This window comes from Thalassophryne amazonica, chromosome 9 (assembly GCF_902500255.1).
Source record: "Thalassophryne amazonica chromosome 9, fThaAma1.1, whole genome shotgun sequence".
NCBI lineage: Eukaryota > Metazoa > Chordata > Actinopteri > Batrachoidiformes > Batrachoididae > Thalassophryne > Thalassophryne amazonica.
In genome coordinates, this window is record NC_047111.1 from 112,125,773 (window position 1) to 112,141,856 (window position 16,084).

Sequence of the window (16,084 nt, forward strand, 5' to 3'; positions counted from 1 at the left end):
TTACAATAATGTCACTGTCCAAATATTTATGGATCTGGAAAATAAATAAATACACTCAACAAAAATATAAACACAGCACTTTTGGTTTTGCTCCCATTTTGTATGAGATGAACTCAAAGATCTAAAACTTTTTCCACATACACAATATCACCATTTCCCTCAAATATTGTTCACAAACCAGTCTAAATCTGTGATAGTGGCACTTCTCCTTTGCTGAGATAATCCATCCCACCTCACAGGTGTGCCATATCAAGATGCTGATTAGACACCATGATTAGTGCACAGGTGTGCCTTAGACTGCCCACAATAAAAGGCCACTCTGAAAGGTGCAGTTTATCACACAGCACAATGCCACAGATGTCGCAAGATTTGAGGGAGCGTGCAATTGGCATGCTGACAGCAGGAATGTCAACCAGACTGTTGCTCATGTATTGATTGTTCATTTTTCTACCATAAGCCGTCTCCAAAGGCGTTTCAGAGAATTTGGCAGTACATCCAACCAGCCTCACAACCGCAGACCACGTGTAACCACACCAGCCCAGGACCTCCACATCCAGCATGTTCACTCCAAGATCATCTGAGACCAGCCACTCGGACAGCTGCTGAAACAATCGGTTTGCATAACCAAAGAATTTCTGCACAAACTGTCAGAAACCGTCTCAGGGAAGCTCATCTGCATGCTCGTCGTCCTCATCGGGTCTCGACCTGACTCTAGTTCGTCGTCGTAACCGACTTGAGTGGGCAAATGCTCACATTCGCTGGCGTTTGGCACGTTGGAGAGGTGTTTTCTTCATGGATGAATCCCAGTTCACACTTCCAGGGCAGATGGCAGACAGTGTGTGTGGCGTCGTGTGGGTGAGCGGTTTTCTAATGTCAATGTTGTGGATCGAGTGGCCCATGGTGGCGGTGGGGTTATGGTATGGGCAGGCGTCTGTTATGGACGAAGAACACAGGTGCATTTTATTGATGGCATTTTGAATGCACAGAGATACCGTGACGAGATCCTGAGGCCCATTGTGCCATACATCCAAGAACATCACCTCATGTTGCAGCAGGATAATGCACGGCCCCATGTTGCAAGGATCTGTACACAATTCTTGGAAGCTGAAAATGTCCCAATTCTTGCATGGCCGGCATACTCACCGGACATGTCACCCATTGAGCATGTTTGGGATGCTCTGGACCGGCGTATACGACAGCGTGTACCAGTTCCTGCCAATATCCAGCAACTTCGCACAGCCATTGAAGAGGAGTGGACCAACATTCCACAGGCCACAATTGACAACCTGATCAACTCTATGCGAAGGAGATGTGTTGCACTGCATGAGGCAATGGTGGTCACACCAGATACTGACTGGTATCCCCCCCCAATAAAACAAAACTGCACCTTTCAGAGTGGCCTTTTATTGTGGGCAGTCTAAGGCACACCTGTGCACTAATCGTGGTGTCTAATCAGCATCTTGATATGGCACACCTGTGAGGTGGATGGATTATCTCAGCAAAGGAGAAGTGCTCACTATCACAGATTTAGACTGGTTTGTGAACAATATTTGAGGGAAATGGTGATATTGTGTATGTGGAAAAAGTTTAGATCTTTGAGTTCATCTCATACAAAATGGGAGCAAAACCAAAAGTGTTGCGTTTATATTTTTGTTGAGTGTAGAACCTTTTCACTTGTCCATTCTATAATTTATGTTTTGTTTTTTTTTTTGTGCATTTTGGTTTCATACATTTTGCTCCATTTACAACCCCAATTCCAATGAAGTTGGGACGTTATGTGAAATGTAAATAAAAAAAATACGATTTGAAAATCCTCTTCAACGTGTTGCATCCATTTCAAAATGAGCAAATACTTGCACAAAAACAACATTTATCAGTTTGAACATTAAATATCTTGTATACAGTTGAATATAGGTTGAAGAGGATTTGCAAAACGTATTGTTTTTATTTACATTTTACACAATGTCCCAACTTCTTTGGAATTTGGGGTTGTAACAGCTCCCCTTTTTGTAAAAATGTGTCAATAAGAGGAAGCCATCTATAGCACTGATTTATTTGGATGTCACCAAAAACAAATGAATTATTCTTACCATTGCGTTCCTGCAATGGTAAGAATTACATGAGTTGAAAGATGGAATGTTCCATTCCGCAAAGCAAATGATCCATTATCCTACAATCTGTTTTGAAATGTTCTGAAGCTGCACAGATAAATTAGATCCAAGGACTTGATCTGCTTGAACATGCTTTTCTCTTTGAAGCCTGAGGAAAAATGGGACGTTCAAGACATTGTCAGAAGAACAGCGTAGTTTGATTAAAAAGTTGATTGGAGAGGGGAAAGCTTATATGCAGGTGCAAAAAATTATAGGCTGTTCATCTACAATGATCTCCAATGCTTTAAAATGGACAAAAAAAAAAAGACGTGTGGAAGGAAAACAGAAAACAACCATCAAAATGGATAGAAAGAATAACCAGAATGGCAAAGGGTCACCCATTGATCAGCTCCAGGATGATCAAAAACAGTCTGGAGTTACCTGTAAGTGCTGTGACAGTTAGAAGATGCCTGTGTGAAGCTAATTTATTTGCAAGAATCCCCCGCAAAGTCCCTCTGTTAAATGGTGGTGCAAGCATCATGATATGGCATGTTTCTCCTACTATGGTGTTGGGCCTATATATCGCATACCAGGTATCATGGATCAGTTTGGATATGTCAAAATACTGTAGAGGTCATGGTTGCCTTATGTTTGAAGAGGACATGCCCTTGAATGGGTGTTTCAACAAGCAATGACCCCAAACACACTAGTAAACAAGAAAATCTGGTTCCAAACCAACAAAATTAATGCCTCGCAGATGTGAATCATGAAAAAACTGTGGTTTACAACTAAATACTAGTTTAGTGATTCACAGGATTGCTAAAAAAGCAGTTTTGAGTTTGTAGCATCAACAGCAGATGCTACTATTATGAACACCCCCTTTCTTTTTTTTTTTCTTTTTTTTTTTTACTAATAGCCCAATTTCATAGCCTTAAGAGTGTGCATATCATGAATGCTGGTCTTGTGGATTTGTGAGATCTGCTGGTACCTTGTTTCCATGTAACAATAAGAAATATACTCAAAACCTGGATTAATCTTTTTAGTCACATAGCACTACTATTATTCTGAACACTACTGTATGTGTGATCTCCATATCACAAAAATGAGGGTTCTCAAACCACATTACCAGCCAGTAGAAAGTGTATTGTAGAGATACCAGATTCCTCTATTTTCCAGCAACATCTCAAAATGCGAAGGTGGTGCAAGTATGTCCCTTTTGAACTAATGCAACATGGCAGCCTCCATGAGGGGGCTCAGCCCTGTACAGATATGAAGGGCTCATCCTAAGCTTATTAAAATATCTATTATTGCAGGTTAACATTAATGAACAGATTATCAATGCTATATACAATTTCTACCAATAAGATCCTTAAATGCTGCATACTATGACTTTAAACTGACACTGATTAATAGTTATTAAACAGTACATTTCTCTGTTTAAGAAGCAGTTCACATGGTGTGTGTTTATTTTATATAATCACGAGAGGACCACACCAGACAAACATATTTTGTGTATGTTGTGGGGGAAAAAGAAGAATGACAATTTTTTAATGTTTAAACAGACTTTATTTGACCATAATGTAAAAATCCAAAGCGCTCTTAAATGAACACAGTTTTGTTTTTTTAGCCACATTATGGCACAGAACACTTCCTCTGATCACAGATGAAACATTTCATTCTTACAAAAAAAGAAAGAAAGAAAGAAAAAAAAAAAAAAAAGAATCTCTGATGCAATCATCTCCCCCAAGACAAAAGTATAAAAGTACTTTTCAGCCACAGGGGAAGGCATTCAGTGCTGTGCGCTAAAATGTTGTTTGACTTCCCTCTGAAGGTTTTACGTCCTTGAAAGGCCTCGATTGTCCAAATCTTTTACCTGAGGAATTAAATTGAAAATTATTAGAACAAGTGTGTTCACATGCACAGCTGCAGCTTTTGAATGTACACATGGCCTTCAAAGGCATATGAATGACTTTTCAGACATTATATGTCACACCTGTGCCAGACTTCAACACACAAGCCAACGCTGAAATGAGCAAAACGATCAGCAGTTACAGTTTTCAACAGGCCCGAAAGCCACACTGACATTTGCATGAATTGATCCTTGCGCTGTGCGAGGCTGTGCAGTGTGCACGCAATGACACGCATTGACATTCACTGTTTGCAATGAAGTTGCGCAGTGTTCACAACTAGTTCACGCAAGTGGCACGAAATTTATACGTGGCCAGAATTTTTTGAACATTTCAAAATTTCTTAGTACACTGCCACGCAGCCTGGCACAGTTTGATGAGTTTGCTCATTGCGTGCCAGGGCGAGGATCAAATTCGTGCACGTGTCCAGGTGGTTTAACAGTTCTCAACGTGTGAACAGCCAGACGGTTTAAATGTGATTTGAACATATTTCTGGAAATAGTCTTAACAGGATTCACTTCCAGCTACTTGCAGCTCAGTGGACCGGAACAGTCTCGCTTCACACCCACGAGTTCAACTATGGACCACATTCTAGCCCTGTGGGTACCCACAGAACACAAGCGTGACTATTGCACTGCTTCTTTACAGCCCTATGTTGATTTCACAAAGCGTTTGATTCGTTGATCGGACTGCTCTCTGGGACATCCTGAAAATTGTGAGATCTCCAAGAAACTTCTGGGCATCATAACCAGCCTGTACACAGATCCTGTGAGTGCTCTGCTGACTGGAGATGGAGTGTTTTTCACAGTGAAACCTGGTGTTCGCTAGGGATGCATTCTGGCTCCTACACTGTTCAGTGCTTTGCACTGACTGGGTGTTGGGTAGGGTTGTGGAAACTAGTGTGCCTTGATAGGAGAGTGGCATCAACTCAGAACATGGCGCCATTTGGGGTTCAACTGCGCTGAACTACTGAATGAACCGTTAATGTTTTCAACATTTTTTTTAAAATCATTTAACACATACAGCAACACAATCCAGGTACAGGTGCTATCAAAATAAATATAAAAATAGGTAAGTTATCAAATTTACATAAATGTACAATTTCTGATGATTAATTAATTTAAAGCCTTGATTTATGCTTCTGCTGCTCTGTAACTCCGTGTCATACAGTGACGTGTGTGACAATTTTAAAGTTCTCCGTCTCTGGATTATGCTTCATTCTGGACTAATGTGACCCCCAACAAGCTTTTCTTTCTACAAACATCACCTCCAAATCAAAGGTAAGCTGTACATTTTCTTCTATTAGCAACTTTGTGCTGTAAATGTGCAGACTTTTCTGATCCATTTATTAGCGTGCGCACTGTAAAAACTGTTATGACGAAGGATTGAAAGCAGCAAAGTGTCAAATCACAGCTTTTTGTGTCTGATTTAACAGGTGCACGTCAGGCTGCAGCTCCGAGTCCAAGTCTGTAAAAAAAATTAAACTGCCGGGCTTTTAATCACGGAAATGACTCCGGTCCCACATGCGAGGGGCTTAATGGAAATGCATTGCGGATCGGACAGGACATTTTATCCAATGTGAGCGAAAATCCGTTATATACAGTCTTTAATACATGGAAACAATACAAAACTTTGGGACTTTTTTGTCTGGTTTATACGATGACAGTTTAGGTGAGTTTACTGTACATGGAACTGAACAATAAATTTAACCTCTCAAAGCTTTGATGATGAAGTCGCTTACATCCCACACGGCTGACTTTATTTTCCCAATTTTTTTTTTGTTGGATCTGAAGGGAACCTGTACATCTTGAAGCCCTTGTTGTGTCTGTTTGTGCATCCAAATGCACAACAACCAGGGATTTTCAGTGAATAAATAAAGAAAAATAGCTGAATTTACATGCAGACAGATTAACAGCAAACGCTATTTTGAACCCAAGATGGCACCATGAGTCACGTGACACCCCCCCCACTGTGCATGTCGCCACTCTATCAAGGACACCAGTGGAAACCAGTGACAGACACTTTTGTTGGCGAGGAAAGGTTTACTAACTTTGACTTCATGTATAATGCTGTGATCTTTGTGGAATCAATAGACTGCAGCACTTGACAAGCTGAGTAAAGAATCAGAGTGTCTGGTTTTGAGTTGGTCCAGGATCAGGGCTATGATTCTGGCTTTTAATGACTTCCGGTACTCAGCCATCAGAATTGTATCTGTATGTGGTGAAAGAGCTGAACTTTTAGAGACATTCACTTATCTCAGCAGTGACATTCGTTGTCTCTGGGTCCTTGGCCTTTGAGATCTAGAGGTGCTTGGAAAGAGCTTACGGATTCATGAGAATGCTGGAGAGAGGTGTTTGGCGATGCCAATATCTTCGCAGAGCAAGGTCCAAATATTTAGGGTCCTGGTGCTGTCTGTCGTGCTGTAAGGTCGTGAGACTTCAACATTAACCAGTGACCTAAGATGACGACTGGATATCTTTGGTACTCGGTCTCTTTGGAGGATCCTTGTGTACAACTGGAATGACTTTGTATCAAACAAGCGGTTACTGAGAGGGACTAGGATGAGGACTATCACATGCATTGTGAAGGAGCGTCAGCTTCAAGATTTTGTCCATGTGACCCGCTTCTCTGTGCGTGATCCAGCAGACAGGTGCTGGAGAGGGCCAAGGGGACACAAATGTACCAGGACCCAGGCTGGATCGGTGGCATTATGGATGCAGCGTAGTGCAGCACCAGTGCATGCCCCCAGATCTGAATAGACTCTGGAAAGCAGCTGCTGTCCACAATATTCAAATAAATTCAACAGCTATGCGATGAGGAATGAGTATTGGTGTCTCTGTATAAATGGGGGAGGGACAACCATTTCACAGCGCAGGATTCATGTGAACTAAAACTTGCGCACACACAGTAATGTCATTTACTAAACCTGCACATGTGCCTAGACCAAGAAAGTAACCAGGGACCAGAAAAGCTGAGAACACAGATGGAGTGTTGCCTCATTTTCTGCAGAGGACACTGTAGTCCACTAAATCTTTGAGTGGAAAACTATTGTTGGGTGTTAGATTAATGTTTAAATGCCCATCATAGTACCCTTAATAAACCAACAGCAGACAGTCAACCTTCATCTACTCCATTATAAGGCAGTCACAATTCATTACAATATTCACCAATCGCGATTATTTTCATATTCGCAAATATTTTTCATAAACACGATTACCGTGAATTACTTATTTTATCCACAAAGTTGCATAAACGACTCAGAATCTGACGTCATCGTGCTGCAGCAGCAGCCGCACGCAGCCTCGCTGCCTCACTCGCTCTGTTTCCTCTCATCTTGGTCGGATGGTTATTAGCGAGGCTCGGATAATAACACGGGGCGTGAGGAGGTTCTGGTTCCAAAGCCACGTACCACTGTGGATTGCATTTCGGTTTTAAGTAGGGCTGCCACGACTAGTCGACTAGTCACGACTACATTGACGACTGAAATCGTTAACAACTAATTTAGTACTTGACGAGTCATTTATTTTATTTAAGTCTTTGTTTTTCCTCTCAATTCATAGTTTTAGGCAGCCGTCCTGCCGTCATTTGGACTTTCAAATTTTGTATAAGACAGCCGATTAAAACAGTGGCCGTCTTATTCAAAGCCGTTAAAAATGGGTAGTTTACCGAAGGAGCTGTGTGTGTGTGTGTGTGTGTGTGTGCGCGCAGAGTCAACTTGCTACAGACTGCGAGGGAGGGAGCAGGTGAGGGAGTGAGATTCCTGAACAGAGGCACGACACGTTACATTCTGCTGTGAACCATCAGTGCACTTAAGACAGCGAGCACGGAGCAGAGAGAGGATTTTAACCCGAGTGAACATGTTAAAAAAAGACAAAACAAAAAACACCAAACCTTGGGGCTGCCTTTACTCTCTGTACTTTCTCTACACGTGTGGATCTGATGGCACCGACCTGTTCACACAATGTGAGTGTCGTATACTGAATTTATGAGATCATGAGATGAAATAAACGGTCAAATATCCTTAAAACATCCTTAAAAAATGAGAATATATAAATGAACTGAGCAAAAATTACACACACGGGTTTAAAAAAACCTACTGTGGAGAAGCTGTGCAGAGGCACAGATCACAAAAATCTGAACTTTAACAGCTGTTTATTTTCCAAAGGTATGTATTTGTTCAATCTTGAGCTTAATGTCATGTTTAAGGACAAAATGTGACTGACGACAAAAAAAGGATGACTTCATCACACTAAAATGAACTGGAGTCAGAATAAAAATACAAGCTGCTGATTTCTGTTATTTTCCCAAAGTTATTATAAGCTGCAGCTATATGTTTTAATTATTTCAAAGTGAGTTACCTCCTCTTCACCCTCTACACCACGGACTTTCGTTACAACTCCAATACATGTCACATGCAGAAGTTCTCAGATGACACTGCAATTGTGGCATGTATTTGGGAGGGGGACGAGAGGGAGTACAGAGGCCTGGTGAAGGACTTTGTGCAGTGGTGCCAGCTGAATAAGCTCCAGCTGAACACCACTAAAACAAAGGAGATGGTGTTGGACCTCTGCCGGGCACCACCCTCTCTGCAGTCCATTAACTTCGGTGGAGCGGAGGTGGAGGTGGTCTCCACGTATAAGTACCTGGGACTACATCTGGACAATAAGCTGAACTGGGCAGCCAACATGGACGCTGTTTATAAGAAGGGCCAGATCAGAATGTATTTTCTCAGAAGGCTGGCCTCGTTCAGAGTCTGCCCTAAGTTAGTGCACCTGTTTTATCTGGCTATTGTGTCCAGTGTTCTTTTTTATGCCGCGGTGTGTTGGGGGGCAGTGCTTTTAAGGACATTCACTGAACCGGCTCATTAAGAGGGCGGGTTCTGTAGTGGGTCTGGGCCTGGACTCTGTGGAGACAGTGGTGGAGCAGAGAACACTCACAAAGACCCATGCCATCCTGTCTAATGAGAGTCACCCTCTGAACTCTGTCTTCTCCATCCAGAGAAGCTCACTAAGCTCGAGATTTCTCTCACTGAGATGTTCTACAGAGAGACTGAGGAACTCATCTGTTCCGCGTGCCATCAGGCCGTTTAACAAGGCCTCTGCTGGGAGGAGCAGGAGGAGAATGTGCTTTAGCAGCTAGTTTTTAGTTTTTATTTATTTATTTTTGGGGTGGGCTTTGTTCCTTCCATTTTATTGTATCTTTTAATTCTATCTATCCTTGGAGCACAGACAATGCACAATTTCCCTTGGGATCAATAAAGTATTTATCTATCTATCTATTGTATTCTGATTTATTTATACAAAAAAAAAACAAACATGGGGAGTCTAATCATCCTGCATTGTTCTGTTAAGTTTATATCAGTTTTCCGGAACATGTCCAGGTGTTTTTTCTTCTTTATAAGAATTTGGTGTTTGCTCCACAAAGTTTTAAAACACAATAAAATGTTCACACTGTTCTTTAATTTCAGAAATTCAACAGAAACAACCAGAAATCAGAAAAACGTTGGGACTGTATGTAAAATGAAGATAAAAATAAAAATGTTGCACTATTCCCAGTTTCTCCACTCACAGTAGCCAAACGTTATTCCAGAGTTGTGTAATTATACTACGATAGTAGAATACGAGGTCTGTCAATAAAGTATAGGTCCTTTTAATTTTTTTCAAAAACTATATGGATTTCATTCATATGTTTTTACGTCAGACATGCTTGAACCCACGTGCGCATGCGTGAGTTTTTCCACGCCTGTCGGTGATGTCATTCGCCTGTGAGCACTCCTTGTGGGAGGAGTCGTCCAGCCCCTCGTCGGAATTCCTTTGTCTGAGAAGTTGCTGAGAGACTGGCGCTTTGTTTGATCAAAATTTTTTCTAAACCTGTGAGACACATCGAAGTGGACACAGTTCGAAAAATTTAGCTGGTTTTCAGTGAAAATTTTAACGGCTGATGAGAGATTTTGAGGTGATACTGTCGCTTTAAGGACTTCCCACGGTGCGAGACGTTGCGCAGCGCTCTCAGGCGGCGTCGTCAGCCTGTTTCAAGCTGAAAACCTCCACATTTCAGGCTCTGTTGATCCAGGACGTCGTGAGAGAACAGAGAAGTTTCAGAAGAAGTCGGTTTCAGCATTTTATCCAGATATTCCACTGTTAAAGGAGATTTTTTTAATGAAAGACGTGCGGACGGGTCCGCGCGTCGGGACGCAGCCGGCGCAGTGCGGCGGCACAGGAAAAACACCTCCGTGTTGATAACCATTTGTAAAATCCAGGCGGCTTTTGATGGCTTTCAGTGGAGTGAGTATATGAGAAATTGTTTAACAGCTGGACATGTTCCAACTTGTCCTTAAGGCTTCCAACGGAGGTGTTTTTCCTGTGGCGGAGCGTCGCGGCGGCTGCGAGCCAACGCTGCAATCCGTCCGCACGTCTTTCATTACAAAAATCTCCAGCAACTTCTCAGACAAAGGAATTCCGACGAGGGGCTGGACGACTCCTCCCACAAGGAGTGCTCACAGGCGAATGACGTCACCGACAGGCGTGGAAAAACTCACGCATGCGCACGAGGGTTCAAGCATGTCTGACGTAAAAACATATGAATGACATCCATATAGTTTTTGAAAAAAATAAAAAGGACCTATACTTTATTGACAGACCTCGTATAAAGAAGGGAAAAAAGAAAAAAAAAAATAGACAATATAATCAGCAATCGCAATTATTTGCCTGACAATTAATTGTCTCCAGAAATTCCTAATCGTGACAGCCCTACTCCATTATTTCCAAGTGTTGAACTCATTATACCCTGGCAGGTTAATAATTTTATTTTTCCCTAGTGACCTGCAAAGAAGCCATTATGTGGCTGACATTGTGACATTTTTAATGGATTGTACATAAAGAACATATCAGGCTGCTGAGGGAGAAGTACGACTTTACCTTGTATATCCTAACCAACCAGTGCTCTGTCGTGTAGGCCTCCTCCAACACATCCAGTTCAAAGTCTTTATTCCCAATTTCAGCGTTCCTCACTCTGTCATAGCCAGGGGGGCGCTCTGGAAAGAACACAAAGTTAATCAGGATTACACAATAAAACATTCTATAGTTACTAAGCACTACTGCAACTGAAAAAATTAGAGCCAGTGTTTAAATAATGCTTGATTAATAATAATAATACTCTTATTATTAAGTAGGGGTTGTTTGAGAATAGGGGACAGTATACAAATAATGAATGTTTATGAGGGCAATGATAAGAATATTTCATGAGGTGAAAGATGGAATGTTCCATTCAACGAGGCATAGCTGAATGGAACATTCCATCTTTCTCTGAATGAAAAAAAAACATTCATTATTTGTATTATATAACACCTAAAACAGATCCTTGTCATTTGATAATTTATAAACAAGAGAAAAGGGACTTACGCCCTTCCCAGTTCTATGCTCCCCGCCAAAGCTCGATAGTGAGACAGAGATGCCCCATCTCACCCAGGTGTCATCTGATGGAGCCTGCTGTGCCCCAGTGGCCACCCACAAGCCTTGAGCTGCAGCGGGGCCAACCCAGCCTGCACGGCTCTGCCTCCGGCAAATGCTTTTTTCTCAGGACTTCCCGGACTCGCTCTTGAGCTCCCTCTGCGCATCCAGCCTTCCCGTCCATTGCCCAGCAAGTCTGGGCACTGTGATGGGCTGCTGTTTGTTTTTTAGCTAAGTGCTGTCACTGCTAGTGTGAGCGCGAGGTGGTGTGCAATAGCACAAAACGTATAGAACCAAAAATGCATGCTAAATAGAACCAAAATTGCACGGTAAATGGAACACAATGGCAAATGGTACAAATAATCGATACCACATGACATACAAACCACCAATCAAATGACAAGGATCTATTCAAGGCGTTATATAAAATTAGCTGTGTGAATAAAATATTAACAGTCAAACTGTACTGTTTGTGTTGGATAGTAAAAACAGTTTTTAAAATAATGCTGTAACACTGTATTGTGGCTCAACAGACCAACTGTTATTGAACATGTTACAAACACAGCTCAAGTTACAGCGTATTCAGGGGGCGCTAGTGCATGTGTACAATGTAGACGTGTGTTGTTAGCGCTCCGCGACTTTGTAACTTTGTAAATCTGTATAAATTTATACTTTCACCACATTTCACTCGTTTAAAAGTTGCCTGCGTCACTACTTTTTTCTTACTTTGTGGTCAAAATGCCAAAACCTGGGGCTCCCAATAAGTCCAATGGGACTGGCTGCCATGCCACCGGAGCTGCTGCTAATGCTAACGTTAGCACCGCCACTACTTCTGCCTCCAAGTTTGACGAACCACCGGATAAAGCCTACGCAATGTGCAGAGAACTGTGTAAAGAGATGGCTGAGCCAATACTGTGGGGGATCAATGAACGATTTGATGCATTCAAAACCAATTTTCAATTGCTAGTAGCTGCACAGTCTGAGCTCCAGGCACGCATGGCTAATCAGGAATTAGCAACTAGTGATCTTGAGGCCCGCACAAGTGAACTGGAAGCTAAGCACGCTGATCTCGTAAAGCTTAATAGCCAGCTCCAAGCAAAAGTTCTCAACCTGGAAGCCCACTCACGGCGGCACAAAATTAAGACAGTCGGGATATCGGAGGGCGAAGAGGAAGATAAACCCACTGAATTCATCTCCACATGAATCCCTCACTTGCTTGGAAATTACTTATTCCCACAACCGGTAAAAGCTGATGTGCGCACCACACACTCCAGCCAAAGCCAGCCGTTGGAGCCAAGCCACGCGCCATCCTAGCACGCAATCATCACTTCCAGGTTAAGGAACAGATCCTGCACCACGGAAGACTATGACCCAAGGAATATAAAGGCAACAAAGTCCTCATGTTTCCAGATTATACTAACAAAGTGATGACACAGCGCTGTGTGTTCCGAGAGGTGATACAGACTCTGCGCAACAGAGCGATCAAACATTCACTGTGATACCCAGCTGAGCTCCACATCTATCAACAGGACGGGGGAGCCCCCAATATTTTTGAGAATCCCAGTGAGGCTGCAGGGTTCCTGGCCAGTGATGATGGGCATGAAGGGGAGTAAATTTTCCAACAACTTAGTCACCTTGGTTTCATATCCGTACTTCTTCAAACCTTTTTTCACTTATTCACTACTATAATTTTTGTTGATCGTACGGATATTACAATGCGAACTTTGACTAGTCTGCAATACGTTGTTTTTTGAATATTCATATCATAGTATAGTGTGGTGTAAAAAGTCAGTTTTAAATGTCACGGAGGGGGGGTGCTAGAGGTCGTGGTGATTTTCATGCCCAGCAGCTCCCTTATAAGTGGACAAGGGGTGCTCGGTGTCAAGTTTGGGGAGACACATGAGGGGTGGGGGATATATGTTTTTGTTTTTGTGTGTGTGTTTAAAATGCCCTTATGATGCTGCAACATTTTGGATTCTGTTTTCTATGCTGGTGCATGTACAGCTTATGTTTTTTTTTTTTTTTGTTAACTGATGCAGAGGCCCCGCCATGTGGGGGGGGGGGGAGAGACATAAAAATTATCATATGGAATGTAAAAGGGATGGGCCATGTCATCAAGAGAGAGAAGGTCTTTAAACATCTCAAGTCCTTATCTGCAGATATCATTTTCTTACACGAAACTCACATAAAAGCAACTGAACAGCGCAAGTTTAGTCGCAGCTGGATATCGCAAGTTTATCAGTCCTCTTTCACTTCTCGTGCTCGGGGTGTAGCTATACTTTTCAGGAAGAAGGTTCCTCTTCAGCTTGTTTCTTTGAACACCGACCCCAACAGCAGATATATCATAGTCTCTGGCACCATGAATTCACTTCCACTGACACTAGTCAATATTTAAGGGCCAAATACAGATAATCTGGATTTTTTCAGGAAAATGTTTGACCTGCTGCCTGATACTGATCCCTCCTATGTCTTAATTGATGGAGACCTTAATTGTTACTTAGACCCTTATTTAGATAGGTTATCTTCACGTTTACCACCAAATATTGCCTCAGTCCAGGTGTTGAATAATCTGATGAAGTCCAGAAATTTAGCGGACATCTGGAGGGTTCAACACCCAACTGATCAGGATTATTCATTTTATTCTCAAGTGCACAAATCTTATAGCAGGATAGATTACATTTATTGGACTTGAGGCTAATTTGCAATGTCGTCAATACAAAAATCACAATATACTTATCTCTGATCACAGTCCAGTAACTATATCTTTAAATCTTTGCCTTCCTAAGCAGTTCTACCCCTGGCGTTTAAATCCCACCCTATTAACAGATAATGAATTCCTAGAATTTATCAGAACAAAAATGGAGAATTTCCTTGAAATTACTGATAATGATAAGGTGTCCAATTCCATATTATGGGAGACTCTTAAGGCAGTCACCCGCGGAGACATAATCTCATGAGTCAGCTGCTAAAAGGAAAAGGGAAAAGCATTTATCTGAAATTGAAAATTACCTCCCAGTTTTGGAATCAGCTTACAAAGCCTCAAGATCTTCTGATGATTATGACAAGATCTTGAAACATAAATATGAGTACAATTGCATCATAGGAGTTCAAGTTAAAAATGCCTTTCTGAACCTAAGACAAAAACAATTCGAACTTGGGGATAAGCCCAGTAGACCTTTGGCAAAGCAGCTTGTGGGGGGGGCAGAGGCCTCTAGGTCAATCCATTGTATCAAATCCAGGACAGGGACCCCTTAATTCACTTTAAGGAAATTAATGACCATTTTAGAGAATTTTACAGCAAACTGTACTCATCAAAATATAGCTCTGACCAATCAGATTTGGATCTTTTTTTTTTGATACCCTATCTTTATCCAAACTAAGTCAGGTAGCCAAAGATGAACTGGATTCAGACTTCACACTAGAGGAAAAAAAAAAAAAAGAGCCATTAATTCACTCCATTCAGCCAAGGTCCCTGATCCAGATGGATTCCAGTGCGAATTTTAAAAGAAATTTTGTGACAACCTCGCCCTACTCCTGTTGAGAATGATTGTAAATTCCAAAAATAATAGTTTTTACCTAAAACATTGTATGAGGCTAACATTTGTCTCTTTCTTAAGAAGGGGAGGGAAGAAACTGATCCAGCTATCTACAGGCCTACTGCACTCCAGAATGTGGACAGGAAAATAATTACCAGGATACTGGCAGGCAGACTAAATAAACACATGCCATCCATCACACATCCCGATCAAACAGGATTTATCCCTGGCAAGCTTTCCTTTTTTAATGTCAGGCGTCTCCTTAACACAATGTACACTGAACTACAGATAACGTCCAGTGATGCTATTCTCTCCCTGGATGCCCATAAGGCTTTTGATCAGGTTAAGTGGCTTTATATATTTGAATCAATTCGTAGATTTGGGTTTGGAAAAACATTTATGTCCTGGGTAAAAATAATATATGCCAGGTCAAAATGTTCAGTTTTGACTAATTCGGTTCGATCAGCAACATTCTCACTGCAGCGTTCAGTTCAGCAGGGTTGTCCTCTCTCACCTGCACTTTCTGCTATTGTGTTAGAACCCCTAGCCATTAAAATAAAAGAACATGCTGACATTGCTGGCCTGGAAGTGGGAGGTGTGGAGACACGTATCAACTTATATGCTGACGATGTAATACTGTATCTTAAAAATACAGAGAAATCTGTACCTATTTTGTTAAACCTGATTACGCCTTTTGGCAACTTGTCTGGCTACACCATCAATTGGACGAAGACTGTATTTATTCCTCTCTCCAATAGTTATGCTCCAAGTTTCCTCGAGAACACACCTTTCAAAGTGGTTAAAGACTGTTTTACATATCTTGGCTTAACAATTCCCAGGGACTCTAGGTTGCTATTCAAGTTAAACGTCACAGAGTTTGTTACAAAACTTAGCATACAGAAAGCTGGAAAACTCTACCTTTGTCTGTGATTGGCTGGATAAACTCAAGATGTGCTCTCTTCCCAGGTTTCTTTACCTTTGTCAAAAGTTACCTATTTTTCTTATGTCTGCCTTCTTTAAAGAATTGGAAGCCATAATTTTATCCTATGTTTGGAACTACAAAACCCACAGGATTTCTAAAATTCATCTGTAGATGCAAACGG

The 16,084-nt window shown here is 41.7% G+C and overlaps 1 protein-coding gene across 1 annotated transcript in view; it reads right to left on the reverse strand.

Annotated features, from left to right (window-relative positions):
* Positions 1-3,633: 3,633 nt before the first annotated feature.
* stt3a (STT3 oligosaccharyltransferase complex catalytic subunit A) overlaps positions 3,634-16,084 on the reverse strand; it is a 34,997-nt gene continuing 22,546 nt past the window's right edge. The window contains exons 17-18 of the mRNA XM_034178976.1: positions 10,915-11,030; positions 3,634-3,963 (exon numbers count right to left, since the gene is read on the reverse strand). Of these exons, the coding sequence (XP_034034867.1) occupies positions 3,925-3,963; positions 10,915-11,030 (155 nt within the window). The 3' untranslated portion in view covers positions 3,634-3,924. The remainder of the gene's footprint in view (positions 3,964-10,914; positions 11,031-16,084) is intronic.